This window comes from Psammomys obesus, unplaced genomic scaffold (assembly GCF_907164565.1).
Source record: "Psammomys obesus unplaced genomic scaffold, mPsaObe1.curated_primary_1811, whole genome shotgun sequence".
Taxonomy (NCBI): Eukaryota; Metazoa; Chordata; class Mammalia; order Rodentia; family Muridae; genus Psammomys; species Psammomys obesus.
In genome coordinates this window covers 1,139,729-1,164,632 of record NW_026592710.1, presented here as the reverse complement: position 1 = coordinate 1,164,632, position 24,904 = coordinate 1,139,729, and the positions used below count along the sequence as shown (strand labels likewise).

At 57.1% G+C, this 24,904-nt stretch overlaps 1 protein-coding gene across 1 annotated transcript in view; it reads right to left on the bottom strand.

The window, feature by feature from the left end:
• Positions 1–221: 221 nt before the first annotated feature.
• The window catches only part of Plch2 (phospholipase C eta 2), a 35,181-nt gene continuing 10,498 nt past the window's right edge, over positions 222–24,904 (bottom strand). Inside the window, exons 3-22 of the mRNA XM_055615286.1 lie at positions 23,611–23,873; positions 23,322–23,450; positions 19,472–19,642; positions 17,849–17,942; positions 17,515–17,718; positions 17,204–17,324; positions 15,784–15,955; positions 15,371–15,478; positions 13,221–13,379; positions 9,676–9,774; positions 9,298–9,380; positions 8,107–8,204; positions 7,839–8,021; positions 7,531–7,638; positions 6,805–6,929; positions 6,642–6,726; positions 6,359–6,505; positions 6,051–6,130; positions 3,679–3,976; positions 222–2,030 (exon numbers count right to left, since the gene is read on the bottom strand). Coding sequence (XP_055471261.1) covers positions 721–2,030; positions 3,679–3,976; positions 6,051–6,130; positions 6,359–6,505; positions 6,642–6,726; positions 6,805–6,929; positions 7,531–7,638; positions 7,839–8,021; positions 8,107–8,204; positions 9,298–9,380; positions 9,676–9,774; positions 13,221–13,379; positions 15,371–15,478; positions 15,784–15,955; positions 17,204–17,324; positions 17,515–17,718; positions 17,849–17,942; positions 19,472–19,642; positions 23,322–23,450; positions 23,611–23,873 — 4,037 coding nt within the window. The 3' untranslated portion in view covers positions 222–720. The remainder of the gene's footprint in view (positions 2,031–3,678; positions 3,977–6,050; positions 6,131–6,358; positions 6,506–6,641; positions 6,727–6,804; positions 6,930–7,530; positions 7,639–7,838; positions 8,022–8,106; positions 8,205–9,297; positions 9,381–9,675; positions 9,775–13,220; positions 13,380–15,370; positions 15,479–15,783; positions 15,956–17,203; positions 17,325–17,514; positions 17,719–17,848; positions 17,943–19,471; positions 19,643–23,321; positions 23,451–23,610; positions 23,874–24,904) is intronic.

Below are 24,904 nucleotides of genomic sequence, written 5' to 3'. Positions count from 1 at the left end.
TCTCCAGGAGATGAGCAGGCCCAGAAACCCCTGTCTGGAAGCTCCATGGGCGCAGCATCCACCGTGCAGGCCTTTGGCAGGGGCATAAGCATGCTCCCTTGAGGTTGGCTAGGAGCACCCCAGAAGACTCCACTCTGCCCTAGAGGACAGAACTATTGCCACAGCAGCAGCAACAGCAGCAGGGAGTGGCCCAGAAGGAACAGGCAGCAGCTGAGCCCACACAGAACAGATCTGATGCGTTTATTGGAGTTGTGTTCCCATGTTTACACAATTGCTGGGCTGTTTGTTCAAAACAAGCTAGGTACACAGTGGGGTAGGGGACAGGGACAAACATCCTAGCAGTTGTGGGTGTTTCACAGGCATTCTGGGTATGAGCACACAGCAGGTGGCAGAAAGCACCCAGCACACATCACAGGGCCAGACACCAGGTACAACAGTGGGAAAGGGCTCAGAATCATTTTACTGTTGTATTAAGTTTTGGGTCTAAAAAGTTAAACACCTATAGTTTAAAACGTGGAGAATGCGCACTGGGATTGGTGGAGAATGCTGTTCCTTGCTTCCCAGGGTCAGAGACAAGAGGACAGCTAAGGTTGAAGGGGAGGCTACTGGGTGCTGCTGACAGTGAGCGGGGCATAACAGCTTTGGGGACCCAGTGGCTTCATTTCCTGAGCAAAGGCTGGATTGAGGCCAGCCTCCCGTGCAGGCAGTTACAGGGAAGGGTCAGAGCCTGAGCAGCAGCCGGCCATCAGCGGCAGCACCACACGCCTGCTCAGGGGCTCCCTTGCTTGGCATTGGCACATCGACACAGCCCTCATGGCCTACAGAGCAGGCGCCCTCGGGGGTGCCCCGCTCCTCCTCTGGGGGACCCCGTGAGCCCAGGCCCCTCAGCCGCTGCTGGCGCTCCTGAGCTTGGCGGGCCCGGCTGGCAATAGCACGCACACGGCTCTGGCTTCGAGAGGAGGAACGCCTCAGGAAGCCAGCTGCCCCTGCAGCCCCATCCCCAGCTGGGCCCAAGCTGGTGGGTGATGTGATGTCCCCGGCCTGCTGGAAGCCAGTGAGCCAGCGTAGCTGCTCTGTGAGAGTGTCTCTCCGCACTGCCGGCTCCAGCACCTGAGGCACCACACCCAGGGGGCCCAGGCCACAGCTCAAGCTGCCGGCGCTGCCCTGAAAGCTGGGGGCGAAGTCGTCAGCTGTGAGGTCTCCCAGGCTCTTGGACTTCGCAGACACTGGGCAGTCCCGCAGGCCCACCAGGGTGAGGTGACGCCAGGGTGGCCGCGGGTGGGGGCCGGTCGGCCGCGGGGCAAGAGGCCTGGGCTGTAGCTCGTCGGGTGCAGGAGGCAGCCCACCCGCAACCCGTAGGTTGGGGTTGGATTTGCTCTTGGTCACAGGAGGCAGGTCGGGACGGGCAGCTGAGGCCAAGCAGGGCCGTGGGGTCAGGCGTCCGAGACAGAGCCCTGGGATGCTGTCCCGGCTGTGGCGGAGGCCCAGGCTGGGCAGTGACAGGTCTATGACAGTGTCGCTGGACGACACACTGGAGGATGAGGACACGCTATCCCGATGACTCCCTGGGTCTAGCCGTTGCCACAACCTGTCTGTGCCAGTAGCATCTGAGTAGACCGCAGGTGTGGGAGAAGGCTCCGAGGGCACCTGGCCCTCACTCTTGGCCCTTCTGACCACCGGCAGGTGGCCCAGGGCCCAGGAGGGGTTCTTGCCATCTGTCTGTCTGCCAGAGGCCCCCTCACGTGTCCCACTGGGGATCCCACCATTGTGTGGTTTTGGGGGCGCCTCTTCGTCATTCCTATTGCTGACCCCAGTCCTGAGCTGGACGGTTCCAAAAGCTCCCAGAGATGCCTGCTGGGCGCTGGTCACTTTGGCCTCCAGCTCTACAGGGCCCTGGGGCCCTTGCTGAGAAGGACCTGTGGGGACAGCTGCCTGTAGTGGGGGGCCAGGGCCCAGGGCTGGTTCCTCAGCAATGGGTTCCAGGCTGCACAGGGGGGAGGTGGGCCGCTGCAGGGGAAAGAGGCGAGTATCTGTGGGGAAAGGGATGAGAGGCAAGAAGCAGAGAGGGAGGGACGGAGGGAGGGACGGAGACAGGGAGACAGATTAAAAACAAGTGTAGGAATCAAAGAAGGAGGGAAGGAAAGAGGGAGGGAGGCAGAGAGAGAGAGAATATAAATATGAATCTCATCAACGAGTGCTGGTTCCTCAAGTGTAGGGGCCAACCCAGCCCAGGGCATCCCAGCAACTAGGCTTCTCCATTTATTCACACTCAGAGTACCCCCACCCCCGCACACGCTAACATTGGAGGAGTGGTGCCTGGGCCTCACGCAGGTCCATAGGGCAACAGGCAGGCCAGGCCTGACCCTCTTTGGACTGGGGCAGCAAGGGGACACACAGACGCTGGGCCTGTTACCTGGCGCTGGCAGGTCTCAGTCCCTAACTATGGGAGCAGCACAGGGAGCAGGGACAGAAAGGAGAACATGGTCAGTGTCGGGCAGGCTGGCAGATGGACAGGCAGACAATGAGGCTGGGCAGGAGCGGGAGGAGCACAATGGAAGCAGGCAGACGCCCCCCTCCCACCCAGGCTAGAGCACAGGTAAACCAGCTCAGTCCAGTTTCCTCACACTCCTGCTGACAAGGTGTGGGCCAGGAACTGTCTGGGTGGTCAGACAATGGCTAAGTGCCTTGGGCTACGCAGGCGCCTGGGAGCAGCTACTCTAAGCACCATGCGCTCTGAGGCCCTGACCTCCAAGCACCTTCTACCCTGGTCTCTGAGGAGCCTCCAAGGGGGAGACCTTTGGAACCACCACAACTGACAGCAGGCTCCTGAAGGGACTGCGGGGCAGAGCAGTTCTTGAATCTGGCCCTGGAGGGAGGCAGGGCTAAGAGCTGGAACTTTTTCAGAGCTCAGGTCATCAGAGAAGCCAATTAGGGCAGCCAGCAGGACACCAGGGAAGGCCTTCCTGAGGGCTGGCTGGGTATCCTTGAGTTCCCAGCATACAGCTCTCAGAAACAATGCCAAACTCAAACTCCCTTCTTCCCCCATCCCTCCGAAGTGCAGGGCCATCTGGGCAGACGGGAGGGGTCCAAGGCAGACAGGCCACAGGTTAAGCTGATGGAGCGAATGAAGCGGAGCCAAGAGAGCACAGCAGGCATGGACTGCCTAGGCATGCCAGGTGTATAAGGCACAGGATGCGGAGGAATGGCAGGCCTTACCCGTGGAGAACATGGGGGAATGACTCCTGATCTCCTCCAGCTTTTGAACGAACAAGGCGTTCATCTCTCCCTGCAGCGCCCCCTGCTGCCTGTGAGCACCCTCTGGCTGGCAGGGGGCCACCTTGGGGCTGCCTGGGCTGTCTGGGCTGCTGGAGTCCAAGGACACAGAGCCGATGCCTGGACCCTGCGCCCGAGCCCTAGAACTCAGGCTGCAGCAAGGGCCCCCCAGTGACTCTACCCGGGCCCTGGGCTGATGGCTGATGGCCGTGTGGCCGCCCACAGGCCCAGGGCTGGGTGGCTGCTCCCTTCGCAGGCCCTCAAGGTCCACACCGGTGCAGGAACCCACTACACACTTCATGCACGTGGCGGCCATCCCTGCAGGCCCAGGGCCTTCGGGGGCATGCAGGGACCGCACCTGTGCCGGGATTCTCTCTTCTGTTGCTTCTCCTGCCGCTGCCTTACCTCGGGGACTGTTGCTTCCTGACCTCTCTTGAGCAGGGGCCTCCAGAGCTGGGTTGGGGTTAGGGGGTGCCACGTCGTCGGCTGCCCCCTCGGAGCCTGCGTCCTGTGTGCCCAGGGCCAGCTCTGGGAAGCCCTTGCGACTTGGCTTCTGGCTTTTGGTTGGGGCACTGGCCGTGCGCCGCAGCAGCCTCTGGCTAACGGAGGGCCGGGGCGGGGGCTGCCCAGCAGCATGACTGTCCAGTGAGCCTGGCTTTGGGCCGCGGAGGAAGAGACCTTTTAGACCCAGAGTCTGCTTGACCTGCAAGAAAAGGAGCCCACATAGCTGGTGCCTGGCCCACCTGGCCCAGGTGTGGCTGCAGTGGAGGAGTGGCATTCTGAGCCCGTGGTGCCATGGACTCCCTTAAGAGCATGTTGGAATGCTACATACAGGAAACAGGGTCTCCTGGCAACTCTACCAGACTAAAACCTACCCCTTCCCAAACTTGAGGTGGAATCTGGAGAACCTTCCCCGTGTTATCGCAAGGGCGACCTCCGTCCCTACACCCTGGCCACCCTCTCGTCCCAGCCTGGAGGAACTGAGGACTGTAGCTCCAGCTCTGGGGAGAAATAAAAGCTGGGATCTGTCATCACCGTGGTGCACACTCGCCCTGCCCTGTGCAGCAGCCAGGAAGGCCTGGGCTCTGCCTCCTTACTGCCCACCTTCCCCTCCTGCCTCCTAGGGGGCTGCCTTTCTAGAAAACTGCCTTGAACTCCCCCAGGCTGACCCCACCAGGCTGGCTTGCACTCTGGCCCTCAGCTGGCTCAACCTCTGACGGGTGTCAGGCCGCAGCCAGCTTCCGCCCAGTGCCCTCCTGCATTCCCCTCTGCATAGATCCCTGCTGGAGGGGATCTGCGGCTGCCTCTTACGATGGCAGAGGTCACAGGGGCCCTCACATGCCACATACCCTTGCATCCCACCAGCAACATCCACCATTCCCCCAAGATGGGCCGTGCTCGTGCGCTGGAGCAGCCCAGGGCCTGGCGGCCAGGGGCCCTTCTGCGAACACACTTGAATCAGCTCCCTGATTCAAGATCCCAAATCCAGTGCAATTTGGTCAATGTGGTTGGAGAGCCATTTAGAAGGAGATCCAGGATTCGAGCTAGAATGCCCGCTGGGCACCCCACCCCCACCCCAACTCAGACCCTGGTATATACTGAGGAGAGAGCTAGAGGGGCCAAGAACTGGCAGTGTAGACAGGCAGAGGGGAGAGACGCACAGGACGGAGCCACAAGGCTGTGCAGAGAGAGAGCTACAGTCTTGGGGAAGGGCAGAGGACCAGTAGGACAGGACCTTGGCTGTGGCTGAATCCTGGATCTGCCCCATAAATGCCACTCTCTGGCTGAGGATGGCCCAGGGGATCCCAGAACCGTGTCATGATCCATGTCACATGAGCTGACAGTCTCCAAAATGCTACCAAGAATCACGGATGCTAATGGCGCGGCCTGGCATGCAGGTGGGGCGGCGGGTTACACCGTCCCGCGGCGCCGGGTACCTTTGAGACTCCTAACAAGGCTGAGCTTCTAAAAGTAGACTTGGGACATAGAGAAGCCCACTGCAAGACCAAAGAGACAGGGTGAAGGCAGGTGAGGTGGCCGTGGTGGCCAGAGCAGGGCCTACCCAGCCCGTGGCCCTCAGAGACAGGCTGGCACAGGAGAGACCATGGGTGGTGGCAGAGGATAGGACAGCTGTAGTGCCTCTGGGCTCGTGGTGCCACAGGAGAGTCAGTGCTGGGCCCAGCAGGACCCACTCACTGTGTGGCTACAGGCCCCAAAGGGTTGGTTGCACCAGGCTGTACCCTCAGGGCCCCCTTAGAGCGCAGACAGCTGGACTCCACACACTGAGATTACTCCTGTTCTGGCCTGGGGCGGGCACCTGGGATGGGGGCGTGGGGCCTGGAGTGGACAAGTGCAGAAAATAGGGTGCAGAGGAGTGGGACACTCAGGACGAGGAAAGCCACAGGAGGGTCACGGTGGGTGCTCTGTCCCTGCAGAGAACCCAAGCACCCCGTGCTCCCAGATGTACAGGGCATAGGAGGTCACTGAGGAAAACAGACTAGCACTGGCAACAGAGGGAGAGCAGGGAGGCAGATGCCAGGGGATTCCGTCCCAGGACAGGGACGTCTGGCACACTTGATGCTCAAAGCCCCCTCAGGACTCAGAGGCAGTACTGGTAGGCTCCAGGGTCAGCATCTCCCAATAGCCCACATCACAGGCTGAGGAAGAGGCCCAGAGAAGGGACTGCCAGGCCCTATCCCCAGAAGAGGACACGGTGGGTGTGAGGGGCTGGCACTATCCTTTCTGTGGCTACAGAAGGCCAGGGAGGCAATACTCACCTTACCGCTAATGTCACTGACAGCCACGTGGACAAAGATAGAGGCCTCTTCCATCCCTTCTAGGTACACGTGCCGATAGCCTGGGGCAACAGGGTCACTGGTCATCAAGGTTCCCGCCTCTCCTCGCCCTGCCAACCCATGCTTTCCTCAAAGGTCTCCAGGCCTTGAGTGGGACCAGGGAGCTGCCTACTCAGAGCAGGAAGCTGAGCCCCCTTCTTGTGTGCTCAGCTAGTTAGGATCTCCTGGGGAGCACCAGCAGGGAGCTCTGGCAAGCTCCAAACCTCCGCCAGCCTGGGCCTCCTCCCTACCTGGCATCATGCTGCTGAAGGCCAGGGTCCTCTGGCCAATGAAGTCTCGTCCAATGGGGTCGTGATCCCAGACAAGGAAGCGCACCAGGGCGATCTCGGGCATATGCACAGTGAACAGCAGTGTCTCCTCCCACATGGGGTTGAACCCTAGAGAAGGCGGGGAGAGAATCAGCAGGTCAGGAGCCGGTGCCGATGGTGGCACCTAAGGCCCCCAGGGTGGGCAGCACACTGGTCAGCCAGGAGTGTCCACGTGGTCACAGACGCGTCTGGCTGGAGCCCTCACCGTTGTCATCCACCACTCGGGTCTGCTCCTTGCTGCAGTCCACGGGGAGCCCGATGACCTCCACCTCCACGAAGGGGTCGATGATCTGGGGACAGGGTGAGGGGTGGCACCAGGGCCCTGGGCCCGCCTACCACCCACCTTGCCTGTGTGGGCTTACCCCTACCTCCCCACGGTCACCCAGCACTGAGTCCCGTGGCTTGGGCAGCTGTTGGCCGCTAATGATCCTCAGAGCCAGCTGCTTCTTGAGCTGCCCAGGCAGGGGGTCCTCAGAGTTGGGGTTGAAGACACCTGAGAGGATGAGGGTGTGAGCCACTCAGCTTACAGCGCATGTCTACCTCTTGGTCTATGGGGCCCTGCTGGGAAATTGACCTATGGAGCAGTCAGAAAGCTGGGGCCTGGCATGGGACAGCTGCATGAGAGTGGGGGCGGGTGACCTTGTCACAGGGTAGCTGGCTGCTTGCTCAGGGTGCCACTGTCAAGGTACAGCCATGCAGTGAGACACAGCTCAATGCAGCCAGGAGAGGCACACTGAGAAGAAAGTGCGAGGACGGAAGCCTGCGCGGCACCCTGGGAAAACTGGCAGACAGTAGCCAGCTCCCGAGCACGCTCATCAGGGACTGAGGTCCAGCCTGGGCCTGCATCTCCTGTAGTCTCAGAAGAGTGTGCCCTTGAATCCTGTGCAGCCTGGAGTTCAGGGCCCAGCAGAGGAGCCCCCTAACTTCCCATCCTCAGGGCTCGGCATCTGGTTCATTGCACCCCCAGCAGGCAGGTACCCCACTCTAACCCTCCAGCAGCTCAGTCTCAGACCGGCCACCTCCTGCTCTGTGTTCCCACCACCCTAGTATCCAGCATAGCCGCCCAGGAGCCCACCCCAGCCTGAGCCCCTCACCCTGGCACATGCACTGGGGTTTGAGCACGTAGCCACAGCCACCGTTGGCACTGAACTTGGCCCTGTTCAGCTGCAGCATCCGCCCTTCTGACTGGTAGTTCAGGGCAACTGAAGGGAAGAGAGAGGCCAGTGCAGGTCAGCAATGTTTGCGCAACTTCTGGATGAGTTCTGGGGCTGGGAGCCCAGCACACTGCGGGCAGTGGGGGCACATGTGGCCCTCGCCACCTTGGGGTCTTCAGGGCCCCACCTGGTTCACAGAGGCCTTCAGAGATGGAACACCCCACCCTGGACCACACGCCTGCACGCACCCATCTGGCAGCCAGCGTTCCAGAAGGGTTGTGGATTGTAGTTGCTGGAGTCGACCCGGTAGGAGGAGGGGTATATGCGTGAGAGCTGGTGCTGGTTGAAGCGCAGGTACTGGGCAGGCTTCTGCTGCAGGATCTGGTGGGCCTTGGTCTCACTGAAGGATGACACCTGCCAGCTAGATGCCACTGGGGCACAGATCAGCCAGACGTGAGCGCACAGCCTGCACCCCACAGCCGACCTACCTGGCCCCACCCTCCACGTGGCCCTCACCCTCCATCTCCACGTCATGGGTGCCCACAGACTTGGTATATTTCACTAGGTCCGAGAGGGCTCGTGACAGCTTCATGGTCTTCTTTTGCCGGGTGGTCCTACGAGGGCGTGGCAGAGCTGCTCAGGTCCCGGTGGCAGTGTCCCTTCCACCAGTCCCAGCCAGCCTTCCTGTTCTTCAGGCTCCCTGCCTGTACAGGTCTATCTCTCCCCAAATCACGTGTCCCGGGAAACCTGGGACTTGTAAACAATCGCTAAGGTTCACTGTATCCCAGTGGGCAGGTTCCCCTCTCTACCCTTCCAGTATCCTGGTAGCTCAGTGTCAGCCTGACCCTCCCCTCTGCTCTGCGTACCACCACCCGGTACCCTGGTACCCACAGGAGGTGGGGACAGGTCAGCCCTAGTCATGATGAGGCTACAGAAACGTGCCTTCTGGATGTGGGCTGCTGTGCTGCATCACGGGATCTCTGGGACAAAGACCCTTGGTGCCTCTGAACATGTACACGAGAGGCCAGGGCCTGCCCAGCAGAAGGGTGTTCTGAAGGGATCTGAATCAGGGAATTAGAGTAGCTAAGCCCTGAAGGAGAGAAGGACCAGTGTGACAAGCAGTGTCTTAGGAGCAAAGATGGGACTGCAGACACAGGGGCGTGGGACAGGCTGGGTGAGACGTGCGTGGAGACAGACAAGAACAAGGCCTGGGAAGGAGAAGGGGGGATGGACAGGCGTGGGGAGCGGGTCAAGGATGCTGACCCAGCCAGCCTGGCATCATCCCAGCATAGCTACCGCTCTCGTGGCATCCAGGGGCACAGTGGTAGACACACTATCCCTGTAGGGAACATAAAGCCCGGGCCTTGGGAAGAGGAGGTGGAACTGAGATGTCTGGTCCCTCAGGCAGTGTCTATGCTGGGAGACCCTGAGGGAACATGAGGACCTGCCTCCTGCCCTAGCGTCTGAACTCTGCTTGGCCGACCGTCCTGTCCTTCCCTTTCTGCTGCTGCCCAGACAGTCTGACTTTCTCATCACTTGCTTAAGTGTTCAGGATAAAAGTGGGGTGTGGATTCCCACACCAGCCCCCCATCTGTACCCAGCACTCAGGGATGGCTCTCTGGGACTGGGCAGGAACCACACACACACACAGGGCAGGGAACACACACACACACACACACACACATACACACTGGGCAAGGCACTGACCCTCGGCTCTGGCTTCCTGGGGAGTCTGGGTTCTCATCCCCCTCTTCCACACTGGCCACCTTCTTTATCTTGCTGCCTTTTTTCTGTGTGGAAAAGTGGAATTGAGCTTGATACTCGTGGGTCAAGCCAGGACATGAAATCTGCCAGGAGGTGCAGGCCAGGGGCTATCTGCCCAGGTTCCTGAGTTCCTACCCAGTTGGCCCACAGGGGTATCTGCAGTGCCCCGGCCCTGGGGGACTCTCCGTGTCTGAATCTCAGATGCTGGCCAGGGAAAGCTATAGCCAGAGCTCCTGACCTTGGGAACCTGACCCCCACCCCCAGCCAGATAATGGCACAGGGATGATGGTGGCGGCAGATGGCCCCAGCCCCTCTGCTCACCTTGCGCTTGGAGAAGCTGCTCATGAGGAGACGGCTGTTCCGCCGGCTTGCTCCGGTGTCCTCCCCAGACTCCACATCTTCCTCAACCTTGTTCTGACCCTAAAAGGCAGACAGAGGCTGAATTCAACCTCCAAGTAGGCAAGAGGGCAGGACAGCTCCCTGGTGGGACCAGAACGCCTTTCTGGAGAAGGCAGAACTGACCGGGCCTGGAAGCAAAGCACTGATTCGGGAGAGCCAAGCGCAGCTGCCAGGAAGAGAGGCCTGAACCAGCATTGACTCATATGCCCACACCAGCTTCTCATGATATGTGGTTTTAAACTCAAGTAACCAGTTCCAAATTTCTTTCTCATGGATGGAGACCACGTAAGGGCAGCTTCCATCCAAAATGGTCTTCAGCTGGGTCTGTTTACATGACCTTTTTCCGAAGCCCTGAAGCCCTAGCCTGTTACCGCAGCACACGTTAGGTGAATAATCCAGACCCAGGCAGCTCAATGACTGTGGGAAGTACAGGGCAGGGCCACCTACCCACTGGGCACAGGGTGGGCACACCCAGCGGTCCTCCCAGGCCCTGGCCGCGGGGCCGGGGCCCCCTCCTGGAGGACTGTTCCTATCAGAGTCACTGAGCATCCGTGTGCCTCTGTGGCTGGAGACACGCTGCCTGTAGCTGGGTCCCTGCTAGAGAAGGGTGTGAGCAGGAGCAAGCATGCAGCACGCTCCCCTCCCATGCTATACATGCGAGAACTGTCCACACAGTCCGTTGTAGCCCTGCATCTGCACATAGTGTGGTGTTACTGCACACACCAGGGACAGCCTTGCACACTAGCCCAGGACACTTGTATACATGCACACAGACATTTCTTCACACACGACAGATGCCTGCACACACTGCAGACCCCTGCATATGTGTGGACCCCTGCATATACCACACACATATGCACACAGCTCTGCATTCACCACGGACATGTATGCACACCCTCACACGCGTGTGTTTGCAGTCTAGAGATGCTGTAAAGAGCCTTCTTTGGTCCCTGACCATAGAGAACTCTCAGAAAACAGCCGATGTTTCCCCATGATCTCGTCTGCCTGACACATCTTGACATTACCAAGCGGCCCCTCTTACAGACCTTATAGGTGTGGTGGTAATCTCAGGCTCCCACCAGCGGCCTTCACCTTGACTCCCTCCTCTACCCTCTTAGAGAGTCAGGACAAGAGGTAGCCGGCCCTTCCTGATGCCCAAAGAACCCTGTGGTCGTGCTAGCCAGGCCCTTCTAGTCCACAGACTTCCCAGGTCCAGAGCCAGAGGCAGATTCTTGTTGTCTGAAGTAACAGGTTTATCCGTACCCTCCACACCATTTAGGGATATTGGCCTGTCAGTTCCCAAAGACAATGCTCCAGTTTCCTCTTAACTGGGGGACACGTGTGGGAGAGACCCACTACACGCACTCACGTGTTGGGAACCTCACAGGCTGACACGTTCCTAAGTTCTTTAAGTAATGTCCAACTGTTGCCATCACCATGCCTTGCAGACCAAAATATGCACACAAATTAAAACTACACACTAGCCATGCTGGTGTGTGCTCATCTGGCTGTAGTGCGCACGATAAGGTCAGAAGCCAACATCAGCCCAGAAGCGCCATGCATAATGGAGCCTGACCTGGCCACCCTCAGGGACTGTGAGCACGGGACAAACTTGGGACAAACTTGGGGCAAAGTTGCACAGACATCTCCACAGACAGGCCAGCAGTTCAGCCTCTGTCCTCAGCAGAAAATACCCTGTTCCGGGGCCAATGGCACCAGTCGTAACCCTCTGGAGCTATGTTTAACTACTAAGAGAGATCTCTTCTATCCCCTTCCTTGTATTCACATGCTGCTCCCAAGTCCTCCTGCTGTCTCACAAGAACCACGGAGTTGGGTCTCGTGTTTTCAAGGCTCATGCACAGAAGGAATGACACCTGGCCCAGAGGTGGGGAAGGCCAGAGTGACTCAGGGTAGGACTTGTTATCTCAATGACAGACCAGCGCAGACACTCTCCTCTCTGCCTATACCCCAAGAAGCTCCCTGGCTGGCCAGTGCCCTATTCCTCAGTTCTTTAGCCCCTAGCTTAGCAAACTTCCTTAGGCATACCCTTTCTGTCTGTCTTTTGCAGGCTCTGCAGGCAGCGTAGGGATACTGTCAAGCTGGGGCTCCAAGCTTCTTCTCCAACCTGGGTATCTCAATAAAGGAGCTCTCCTCCTCCTTTTCCTTCTCCTTCTTCTCCTCCTCCTGCTCCTCCTCCGTCTCCTTTCTTCCTCCTCTCCTCTCCTCCTTCTCTTCTCTTCCTCCTCTTCTTCTTCTCCTCCTCCTCCTTTTCCCCCTCTTCTCCTCCAAGAAGCTTTCTCTGAGCAGTTATTTACACATGAGATGGCAGAGGCCAAGCTATGCTACTAGCCCCACGTGTCCCTCTTACTGGCCAAGAAAAGCTGAGATCCTGCTAACCTTCACCAGGGTTGGACCAGTTACAGGGCCCCACCTCCACTCAGGCCCTGCTAGCAGAGGCTGGGCAAAGCATCAGGCAGGTTAATGCTCTCCTGCCCGAATGTCTGGGAGCTAAAAAGAAAAGACTGTATGCACTGGACCTGTGTGAGCACCTGCTATCATCTCCCCTCTGCTGAGCCCTCCAGGGTTGTGGGTGGAGACAAACATGCCCTAAAAATACAGCAGGAGAGGACCCTGCTCATGTGGAAGAAGCCCTCCTCCGGCCCTCCCAAGAGCCTTGCAAACAGCTAGAGGTAAGCCAGTGGCACAGGAAGGCATGGGTGGAGGAGGCACCGAGAGCCACTCCAGCCATCTTACCCTGCAGATGTGCTGCTCAGCTGCGAGGCCAGCTGCCCAACCCGCCACAACCACAATAGCCAGCTGCTGCACGGCTCCTCTCGTGCCACTTATCTGATGTGCGTGTCCTTCAAGCCTGGCCTGCTGCTCCCACCAGAGGCGCACTGGCTGTGCAGGCTGGCCCAGCCCGCCTGGCCCCTGCCTCTACCCACTACCCCTGCCGCCAGAGTCTCTGAAAGCCTCTGTGTACTTCCCCACACATCTGAGTTGCTTCAGGTAGCACAGCTGCTCCCAGACCTTCCTGGGCCCTGAGAGCCTGCTGTCCATCCTTCCATCACCCGTGAAACCCTCACCCAGGTAAGCAGTGCTCAAAGTCCCTCCAAGAGGAAGCCTTATGTGCCCAAGGGGCGACTTGCCCGCATCCGAATATTGTGCTAGTGTGCGCGAGTGTGTGTGAACATGTGTGGCTGTTATAGAGGTGTGTGCAGGGGTGTGTGCAGACACTTGTGCAGGTGTGTGCTCATGTATGAGTGCTGTGTACTGTGAGCACACGCGTGCACAGGTGTGTGTGTGTACATGGGCGGCATGCAGGCATGTGTATGATAGTTTTACAGACATACCTCTGCATACTCCTGCCTCTGTGTGCATATATGCCCATTACCGCATGTTCCGGGGCCCTCTCCCAGGTCCAGACTAGCTGCTGGATGAACGTGTGTTGACAGCAGTGACCTCACCTTCCTGGCCTCTGTTTTCTGCCCAAGCTTTCCAGATGGGGACAGTGTGGAGACACTGAAGTCGTTGGGGTCTTCACAGTCACGGATCTTTGACTCCTTGATCAGAGAGTCCAGCTTCTTCTTAGCGATGTTCTCCACGCGTTTCCGATTGGTGGAGGCCTGCCACAGGTCAGCCTGTTAGCATCTGTACCCACCCCATGGGCAGCAGAGGGGGCATCCTTACACATGCCCTGCCCCTCAGTGCAGAGGCTGGAATTTGCCCCAGGCAGTTACAGACAGCACTAAACCCAGACACATGCGGTCTCTCCGGTAGAGTGGTTCTTCATGGGGGCCCTGGAGGAGGAGGTCGGAGGAGCAGTCTGTGCTGAGCAGACTGCAGGGACAGGGCAGGCTTTGGGGGACTCTCTAACTCTGGCTCAGGGGCCTCTCTGACAAGCACAGTGTGACCCTGATGAACCCGGAGCGCTTGAGGGAGGACCTCAGGCTGAGACGTCAGGACTCCCTGGGTGCTCAACATGGCTTGGCCAAGAAGGATGTTGCCACCCTGGGCCAGCTGGAGGCAGGCCCAGGCACGTGGGTGCAAGAGGGATCTGCTGCCTCAGGGCTTTCTAAAACAATTAGCCTGCTCTGGCCCGGAGGCCTCCTGCACAATTATTTTCCCATCTGATGGCTCCTCAGGGGAAAATAAAGTCTTTGCTGCTTCACAGCAGCTGGGAACAGTGGATGAGCAGGGCCTGGAAGAGAGACGTCAGTCACAAAGCCTACCTCCCCTCAGCTCCCCCAGCCCCCACCCTCACTAGCAGAGGCTCCTGCAGACTGCTCAGGCTCCCTACACGGCCCTCAGCCCTGGGCCAGGCCAGCTGCAGTAAAGACACAGGTGCCCTGTGGATGTGACTGTTAGCGGGACCTGCTACTCAGGAGAGCTCAGCCCTGGGGCTGGGCCTTGGAGCTGGTGCTGGGTATGAGGTGGCTAGGCGTGACCACTGACTACCCAGAGCCTAGCTCGGACTGGCCAGGCAGCTGAGGTGCTCTACATTAAGGCACGGCAGGAGCAGTGGGAATGGTGTGGAACCCAAGGTGCACCCCCTGGCCATGTTCAGGGCTACCTGCACTCACCGACAGGCCAAGAGGACTCTGTCAGCATCACAGACAAAATCCAAGAGCCAGCTTAGCAATGGAAACCGAAGCAGGATAACGTAGGTGTGTGGCTGGCCTGCTCGCCATGAGGTTCCTCTCTCTCTCTCTCTCTCATTTTCTCCCTCCCTCCCTCCCCCGATCTCTGTCGTTTTGTTTGTTTTTAAGATAGGGTTTCTCTGTGTAAACTCTGACTGTCCTGGAACTCACTTTGTAGACCAAGCTGGCCTTAAACTCACAGGCGTTTGCCCGCCTCTGCCTCCTAAGTTGGCATTAAAGGAGTGTGCCACCATGCCTAGCTGAGATTTCTGTCTCTTATACAGAGGACCAAACAGGCAAAGGAGCAGCACAGACCCCAGCATAGTACAACCCCAGAAGCCAGGAAGCTCTGCACACCTCAGCAGCATTTCTCATCTGCCCATGCCTCCCTGCTGTCCACTTCCTAAGTCATCCCAGAAACCACCACAGGAGGCTGCTCTCTGCAGTCCACAGGCTTCCCACACTTGAAGAGACTCCAGCCAGCCCGTAGATGGCAAACATGGCTCTGGCAGGCCTTGCCCTTCCCCCAGTCCCGCTGCTAAAAACTGTTAGATTACATTCCTACAGCTAAGCCAACAAGGTCCATTCTTTTTTGGCTGCTTCCTCATCCTGAGGCTGACTACCAAGGTCCAGCTATCAAAAGCCCCCTTTGGCTCACCTGAATAACATGCCCAATTAAAATTAAGTACCTTATCTTAACATGGGGTTTCCCCTTTTGCCTTTATAAACCGACGTTTGCCCATGGGCCACATCTTTCTTCTCTCTACCCCGAGGCAGCCCTTTGTCCCCCAGGACAAATACCCCTCTCCTCTATCCCTTGCTCCCTTCCCCTTCTCTCCCATCCTCTTCCCCCTGTCTTTGTCTCTTACTCCCTGCCCTTTGTCCCTCTGCTTCGTGCTGAGTGCTTGGTCTCGGGGTTCTGAGCCAGCCCCAGGTCCCCTGCAGTCCCTGGGACCTCAGTCAGAGCGTCTACTCACATCACCATTGAGGAGCTTGCAATCATCATCAATCTCATCGGCACTGTCCTCATCGGACACTTCGCCCTCTTCTGCGTCCTCACTGATGCTGGCCGGGAGCTTCTTCCCCTGGAGGAAGAGGCAGGTAGTGGCAGAAGCCCCAGAGGGGGTCCAGGATCCAGAGCCTGGCACCTCCAGGGGCAGCTGCAATAGGGGAGGCCCTTTCTACAATTCCTTCTTGGAACTTCAGGCACGAGGCGGGCTGTAGTTGTACAGCTAGGTCAGCTGCGGCTGTATCTCAGCACACAAGGGAAGTGGCTCAAATGATATGGCCATCCCGAGAGTGAGTAGCCCCCAAAATCTGCCTAGAGATCCTGTAATTCTCCTGCTTGCCCCAGGCTGAGCAATCATGATGATGGTCCCAGAAAACCCACCTTCACCAGGATCTTGCCCTTGAGCATCTGTGGAGAAGGAAGCATGGCGGCATCCTCACTGCTCACTGACGACAGGTCCAACTTGTCCCCGAGGATGTCAGTCAGATACTGGGCCATCTTCTTCTGCTGAACAACACTACAGTGGTTCTCAATGGACAGGATCACTGGGTACCTATGATCCCAAGACAGAGGAGTAGGAGGAGGCCAGAACGCCAGAGGCTGACTAGGCCCCTGAGGTATACAGGCCACCATCAACTGTGGTGTAGGTAATTAAGTAATTAGGTAAGTAAACCACAAGTAACTATGAAAAGTAAATGAATAGGTAGGAAAGAAGCTGAGAAATTTTAGGGACAGGTAAAGAAAGCAGGAGAAAAAAACAAAGACAATTACAAACGCCAGGAAAGTAAAAACATGGTGTTTGAAAAGTCATGGTTTGAATATGGCATGAAGTACAGTGGAACAGTGGGCAACCTGTGAGAAACACAGTCTCTTTGATCTAGAAGTGGACGGCCCTGGGGCCCTGACCCCAGCCCGGCTGGTGTGCACCACCAAGCAGACTCTGCCTGCTCGGCGTAGAGTGAGGGGTGTGGGTGGTGCTTTTCAAACACTTCTGCGTTGTTTATTTTTAACTGTGCGTACACACACAGGTGACTTTGATTTTTACCTAAAGGCAATCACGATCTGTTCAGAACATAAGTGTCCAGAACAAGAAATAGGTGGTTGGGTGATGTGGAAAGGGAGAGCAGAGACCAAGGCAAAAGTGTGTCTCTCCCCTATTCTCAGAGAAAAGGCAGGTCCTTTCGGGGAGCACTGTACCTGGAAAGATACTGCTGCCTCAGAAGCAGCCACCTGCCGGCTACAGGACATCTGTACATCCCAGCTGCCCCTGAGCTGTGACAACTCCCGGCTGCAGTCCCCGGAGCCTTACTGCTCTGCCCCTAAAACTGCTTCTGTTTCCTCAGTCCACCTGGCCCCCATTTCACCAGCTCCCTTCCTGCTTCAGAGGCTCGTTTAGACAAGGTAACGTCTTCTGTTCCAGAAAACCAAATTGGATTTTCTTAACAGTTATCTACAGCCACAGCTGAGTGACAGCAAATTGAGTCTGGACACGGAATAGCTTCCTGGGGGTAATTAGTGCTAGAGCCATCACCTGCATGGGTGCCTGAGCCCAGAGATTGCCGCTGAGCGTGTGTGGGTAAGCCGTACACACACGCTCACCCTGCTGCCCACTTCTGGACACACCGCAACTTTTCTCCCCACCCCCGTCCCCGCCGCCATGGCTCCATTCCCACCCTGGCCACTCCCCTCAGAGAATCACCTCTGAACAAAACCTGTCAGTTGGGAAACACAAGGGGAGGAGAAGAGAGGCCCTCCCCCTGCCTGCCTCTGGAGCCTGCCCTCAGGAGACCCGGCCACTCACTCATTCTTGATGAAGGCGTATTTGTTGATGGTCTCGATGACATCTTTGAAAAGGATCTTGGAGGTCAGAGTGTAGCCATGGTGCACAATGGGTTCCCCATCGGGCCCATCCCAGCAGTCCACTGTGGACAAGCAGAGCCTCATTGGCTCTAGAGCTGGGCTGTGTGAGCCTGGGGAGGCTCCGAGCCCAGGGCGCCTGAGCTCTCAGAGGCCCCCAGGCTCCTTAGGGCCAGCCTGCTTCCTGAAGGAGGTGCCATCTGCCGCCAAGACTGGTCCTCTGTGCTGGAGGGCACAGGGCACAGGATAGCTTACCCTCCACACAGCGGCAGCCGGCCTGCAGGACCCAGGCATACATGTCTACCCGAGACTGGGACATGAGCTGGTCACCCACGAGGTAGGTGTTGTGGGATGAGGTGATGAAGTAGTGGCTCAGCGGCTGTGTCATGTCTTGGTTCACTCTGTGGTGCTCGGGGTTGAAGATGTCACCAGCGGGACTCCTCGTGTAGTTGGTGAAGCCTGCGCCACAGTGCAGGGGCGTAGAGAGGAGCCCCGTCTCCGGGCTCGGCTCACGACTCCCTGCCCCACAGGTGGAGACCTCTGTCCGCGCACACAGCCGCCCAGCAGCTTCCCATCGCCCCCCACTCACCATCAATGCCCAGCAGCCCTTTGCTCTTATTCTCCAGGCAGGGCTCAAACTGCTCTATGATGCTCTGACAGCTCTCCAGCGTCACACCATCCATCTAGGCAGAGCAGAGGCATGGGCCTAGGGTCGATTGTCCACAGTATGGCGACTTCGGGCAGCTTCCCTTGCCCCCCACGACCATCGCCATCTCAGCAAGTGTGGCCTGAGGGCTGAGGGCACTGACTACCTTCTGTGCCACATTTCCTAAAGGTTCAGCAGCCAGCTGACTACGAGACATATGGCTTTTGGGTTACTTTCTGTGACTGAGGGGTAAAATATAGCTACCATAAGGTGGTGTCCAGCCATGACGTTAGGGTGGGAAGGCCTGCAGTCAGGGACCAGCCCAAGGGTAGTGTGGTAAAATGGTGAATGTTAACTGTCGACTTCACAAAATGTGGAATCACCTGGAAAAGATGTCTCCATGAGACTTACTTAGATCAGGTTGGCCTATGGGCAAAATGGGTTGTCTTGGTTGTAACTGATATGGGAAGACTTGTCAATTGTGGATGGGACTATTCCCTTGGGAGAGGCCCTGGACTGTATGACGGGGACACATGCACTCACTGCTCTCTGTTCATGACTATGGATGTGGAGAGATCCAGTCCCCTCAGCTCCTGACTCTTGTGACTTCCTTGCCACAATGGGCTATAGCTTGGAATTGTGAGCCGAATAAATCCTTTCTCCCTCAAGTTGCTTTTGTCAGGCTATTTTATCTCAGCAACAGAAAAGAATCCAAGACAGTTGGGTTTCTGGCAGCTGTGCGGAGTGAGAGAGGGCCTAACAGTAGCCCTGTGGGCCATGCTGTTACGGGGGTAATCCTGGGCAGAACCAGGACCCAAACCTCAAACCCCAAGCCCACAGCTGCTATTCAGCTACCTAGTCACCTCCCTGATATGGTGGCAGGGGGTCCCCATCACAGTCAGGGGGACTCTGAGCATGCAGCTGGGCAAAACTGAGGGCCTTGGTGGGTCCCTCCCCCTAAGATCTGGGAAGAGCCTGGCAGATAACCCCAAGAGTCTGTCCTCAAAGTGCCTCTGGAGGGAGTCACGTTCTGTCCTACGATAGGGCTTGACCTGCCGTCAGAGTGGGCAGTACCTTGTCCATGCTCAGACCTGTTCTGAGGTAAGAGGGGTGGCCGCTGAGGCTCCAGACACGAATGCTCTAGGCAGCGCCTAGGAGCACTTGGCTTTGGTGTTGATGCCCTAATGGTGCACTGAGTTCCTGGAGTCAAGGTGAACAGTTTTCTAGGGATATTGAAGTGTTTGCTGAAGGGACAGGTAACTGCAGGCCACATCTGGAGTCAAACAGGCATGCAGCCCAGTGTGGTTCTCAAAGACCAAGCAATGGAACCCCTGCCCAGAAAATGCCCAGTATGAAATATTTGCCAAGGGCAAGGGTAACCCTCTGGAGGCTGTGGGTGGGGGACCCAGTGCCAGAATGGAGCTCACCAGAGGCCTCTCTGTGAGAAAGCTTGGGAAGCAGCATCAAGGGCCCAGTCCTACTCTGCTAGGAAGCTCTGAACACACGGTGGCAGAAAGCAAAGATGATGCTGAGGCCACACAGCCACCAGCTCCTGGCAGGCCTCACCTTCTGCTCCACCTCCAGAAAGCGCTGCAGGTCGGAGGCATCCAAGTAGTCCTTATGGTTGCTGTAGGTCAGCATGAGCAGGTAGAGGTCTCGGCGAGTGGACATCATCTTGTAGAAGGCGCAGAACTCCTCAAAGCCTAGTGTCCCCTGATGGTCGTCTGTGTCTGCCTCCTGTAACAGCCAACCTTGAGTCAGCAAGTTCACCTCACTACTCCAGTCTCAAGTCCAGCCTCCTGTCCTCTGCCATGCCCACAGCACCCCTCCGATGGCTTTCTCTCCTCCCACTAGAAAAAAAAAACTGTGGCCCTTGAAAGCACGGACGGGAGGCACCCCTCCCTTCCATGCCATGCCTCGCAAGGGCAACCTGTAACCAAAGCCCGTGGTCACCCATGCTGTAGACACCAGCACCCTGCCTTGTGAGCTGAAGCCAAGGGCAGGCGAAGGTAACTGGAGCTCTTCCACCCTAGGCTCTGCGCCTACACCTACACCTGCAGCTACAGTTGGCCACCTGCCCTCTGGACAAGAGACACTCAGGGCCCCGAAGGGCCCAGCAGTGACCTGGCTCAGGTGTCGATAGCGAAGAGAAGCACCCTTGGTCACTGTCTTCCTTTTGTAGAGAAAAAGGCTCATAAGATAGGCCCAGGAACCATCCCACAGGGTGCCTGTGGGAGCCATGAGGACATCCTCCCACCCTCTGCAGGCATAAGGAGCATCTCCCAAGAGCGCCTTTCCCTAGGATGCCAGCGTGTGAGGTGCACACCCCAAGCCCATGCTGGGGAAGACTCCAAAATAAGGGTCTCAGGAGTTGAAATGGGCTTCCCGGAGGCCCCGAGGTCTCAGGAGTGGCCCAGGCAGGACTCTGGGGACAGAGGTGCTTCAGCTCTACGAGCTCTAAAGACTGGCCTTCAGCTCTGCAAGGACCTGCTAGGCGAGGTGGCTTGCTTGGAGGTAACGGCCCACCATCAGCATTCACTGTAGAGGGCTTATCCCAGGGAACTGCTACTCACTGTTGAGTGACAGTGCTCAGTCCTTGGACGCAGAGCTGGAGTGGCCCAGATGACTCAGAAGCCATAGGGCTAACAAGGCTCCCGGGCCACTGTTTCCAAAGACTGAGCTCTCATCCTCCATTGGCCACGGGCCCTAGAGTCAGGTTCTGTCCTGTCTTATCACCCCAGACCTGGGCACACAGGTGGCAGTCAGCAGTTGCGCACAGACACTGGCTGACTCTTTGGGCCTCTTCAGAAGTTCTAGATATGTCCTTCTGTGGCATGGCAAAGGAGTGTCACCAAATCTGTCACACCAAAGTTGCAGGGCCTCATGGAGGCTCTGTGCATTTGGGCGCTCATATTAACCCTCTGGCTTCTCTTTCCCTGGAGACCCATGCGCTGGAGCAGGGGCTCTAGGGAAGACCAGAGGAATCCAGAGTGGGTATCTGACTGTTTAGCCAGATGGAGCCCTGGCAGCAAGGGAAATGCAGCCCCCAAAAGCAGCTTTCACAGAGCCCTCTGCCAAGTTGAACCCTGATTAGCCCAAGGGTACACTGGGCCATCAAGCCTGAGGACCAGTGTGCTGAGCAGCCCCACATTCCAGGGTTAGGATTAGTGTTTAGTGGTGGGTTAGGGATAGGTTAAGGGTTAGGTTTGTGTTAGGGTTAGGGTTGTATTAGGGTTATGGTTACGTTATGGGTTAAGTTAGGGTTAGGGCTAGGGTTAGGGATGTATTTTAAGCTTATGGTTAGGGTTAGGGTTGTGATTTAAAGTTAGGGTTAGGATTAGGGTTTTACTATGGTTAGGGTAAGGGTTAGGGTTGTGTTAGGGTTAGGGTTAGTGTTAGGGTTAGGGATGTGTTTTAAAGTTAGGGTTAGGGGTAGGGTTGTGCTAGGGTTAGGGTTAGATTTGTGTTAGGGTTAGGGTTAGGGTTAGTGTTTAGGGTTAGGGATGCGTTTTAAAGTTAGGGTTAGGTTTAGGGTTGTGCTAGGGTTAGGGTTAGGTTTGTGTTAGAGTTAGGGTTGGGGTTAGCGTTAGGGTTAATGTTTAGGGTTAGGGATGTGTTTTAAAGTTAGCGTTAGGTTTAGGGTTAGGGTTGTGCTATGGTTAGGGTTAGGGTTGTGTTAGTGTAAGGGTTACGTTAGGGTTAGGCTTATGGTTGGGGTTTTGGTTAGGTTTAGTGTTAGTGTTAGGGTTGTGTTTAAAAGGTTTAATGAAATTATGATTTAATGAAATTGTGTTGAAGCCACTCTATCTGCGGCATGGACCTCTGCTGCAATTAGACAGTTCCAGACCATCCTAATACTGATTATCACAGTGACCTGAGCCTTGTGGAAGGCCACATTTCCATCCTGGGCCTATGGAGGTGACCATGAGGTGTGTGGCCTAAAGAGACAGGGCGTGGGCAGGGAGATCAGGCTTTCAGAGTTCGATTTTCTATGGATGACTGACCACCACAGAAAAGTCCCACTGGCTCTGAACTCAGGACTCGGCCCACGTCTACCAAGACAAAAACCCCAAAACTTCCTTTCCTTACCAACCCTGTAACTCCATCACCTTCACACGCCACCTGCTGCCCTCTCGGCTCGTGGCCTTTCATCTCTGTCCAGGGCATCCTATAGGCAATCTGAAGCAGCTAGGCCTGGGGTCCCTCCCTGGGGCCCTCAAGAGGGACCCCAGGAATTAATCAGTACTCAGAAAGCACCGACTCTGAGTGCTACCTCATGAAGCTCAACCCTCCAATCACACCTAACCACCATGGGTCTTTTTCCTCCTCTTTCCTCTCACGCTACTCTGAGCCCTGTTCTGCCTGCTGCCTGGCCCTTAATCATCCTCACCCTGAGAAAAGCATGCTGAGTCCAGGACTGTCCTGGTCATGTTAAGGGTTAAGGGTTAATGGCTAAGACCCAGTGTAGGCAGCAGGGGATGGAAAATGCTCATCTCAGATGCAAGCCATCTGCTAGACCCCACTGTTCAGCTGACTGACCCAACGGGAGCCCTCAAGGTGGCAGCGAACAGTCCTGTGGTTCTCAGCGGGTGGTCTGAGAGTGTCCTGTTCACTGCCCATCACTCACACAGAGACACAGCTAGTGTCATTTCCACACTAAGTACGACTGTCTGTCTGCGTGAGTGCACAAACAAGAACCAAGGCCAGACACAGCAGGGCCGTCAGGCTATGAGCGTTTGTGTGTGTGTGTGTGTGTGTGTGTGTGTGTGTGTGTGTGTGTGTCTTTGTCTCTGTGTGTGCGTGTATGTGTGTGTCCATGTCCACATGTGTGCGAGCATTGGGGCACTCATGCTCACAGAAACCCCTTTCCAGGCTACAGCAAGAAAATGAGGCCAGAGATGTGGGTTTGCTGGCTCAGCCCATTCCTGCCCCAAACCGGGACCTGCTAACGTAAGAGGTTCTCTCCCGTGGAGGTTCCCAAAAGACGAAACTAATTACAGACAATAAAGGCCGTGTTTGGCTGAAGGATGCATTTTCATAACTCCTAACAGCAGGGTGGTTGGGGTCAAGGCAAAGGGGGGTGGCTAACAAGACTTCCTGCTTGCCAGCCCGGCTCTTTGATGGACCATGTATGACCTTAAGTCTGGGGATTATAAGAGACCAAGAAATGGGGTGTGCTGCACTCGAGTGCCTGGCCTGTGCACAGTGCCCGGTGCCCTGCCCACAGCCAGCAGAGCAGCACCAGACACAGCTGCCAGGAGTTGGCACGCTAAAGTCCCTGGCTAGCTACCCTGTGTGTCCTGTAGTGTCCTCCCACAGTGCGGGTCTGGCTGGCCACTCTGCTTCCCATCTGCACCCTGCGATAGCTCCAGAAGGCATTCCCCAGGGACCCTCAGCCCCCGAGCTCAGCACTCACCCTGAACATCTGTTTCACCCTCTGCCGGGGCAGGTTCACGTTGAGTTTATGTAGCAGCTGCAGAACCTCGCCGATGCTCAGGGTGCCGTCCCCATTCTTGTCAGCCTCGTCGAATGTCTGCTTCAGCCACTTCGGGGCTGAGTTAGGGGCCAATACGTCCATGGGCCTGGCCCGCTCCTCCCTCTAGCCTAGGCAGCAAGGACAGGCATTTCCAGCCCAATCACCCCTTCTTGTCGTCCCTTTCTTGGGAGACCCTCTGCAGACAGATAGTGGAGGGGCCTGTCCCCACCCCTGGAGCCCAAGGATATTGGTCCCTGGTGCGCTGGCGACGGGCGAGGCTGTCCTCGTCACTGATGCCAGCCATGAGGTAGCGAAGGCCAGTGACCCAGGTGCGTGCCTCTTCACCACTGGGCGAGACCAAGTCCAGCGACTCACGATGGCTGCCATGGTAGATGCTGAAGCAGCAGTTGGGGTCAAAGCTGCTGTCAGGGTAGCGCTGGAAGATTTCAGACTGCCGGCCCTCACTCACCTCCTGGATGGAGTCGATGGAGACTGCGGGCAAGTCAGAGGATTCCAGGTCACCAGTGGCCCAAGCGCCTCCGCCTCCCTACTCTTTAGGCCCAGATCCCTATGAGCTAAGCAGATTGCACTCTTGCTCTCAACAATTGACACCCTAATTTAACACCTCCTCACCGATCTGAAAGCCAGCCCTCTGACCTTCAAAGGTAAGAGTGTAGTAGGCTTGGCTGGCCCCTTATCCTCCCCAACTGGCAGTCCAGGCACCCAGCTATCCCAGGACTGAGGTTTTTGGGGGTGCACAGTGAGACATCCAGAACAACCCCCTCCACCCATCAAACCCCAGCCAACTCATCTCTCCACTCTGAAAAGCACTTGCACCAGGCCTAGCCAGATCCTGCGGCTGCCTTAGTACCAACTCCAGCGTTGCAGGTGAGTAGCCAGGTGTAGCAGGCAGCTGCAGCTCAGCTCACGGGTGTGCTAGCCTGCAGGCGCAGGCACACCAGCATGCCTTGCTGAGGACTCTTGGCTAGTCTCAGTGGCCCAGCTCAGTGGACCCTCTGCTCAGATCAGTCTTTGAGAAGATAAGCTCAGCTGATGCATTCAGAATCTGTCCCTATGTCTTGGGTAGAGCCTCCTCACAGATATTCAGCCCACAGGAAGCCGGTGTCCCCTTCTGGGCACCAGATGGCTCCCATTCTGCCTTTTTTCTCCCCGGCTCCCTGGCATGAGAGCGGCAGTAGAGAGATGGGCTCCGGCCTGGTCCAAGAACCAGCACTCCACCCACTCCTCTGCAGTGAGCTCCAGGCAACCACTGGGCCTCCAGGGCTGGGGAGGCTGGGAAGCCCCTGCATCAGCTCCTGTTCCTCACTCTTCCAGTTACTTCCTGGCACATCAGTGCTCAGCTACCAGGAAATGGACCGTTCTGCCAGCTCTTGTCAGGCTTTTCCCTGGACATTTGTAGGCTCAAATTCCGGAAACACCTTGGGCTCAGAGCTCCTGGCCAGGCACCAGGAGCTTGTAAAGCTTGCCTGTACAGCCCTGAGGTGACGCCTCCGCCCTCAGGC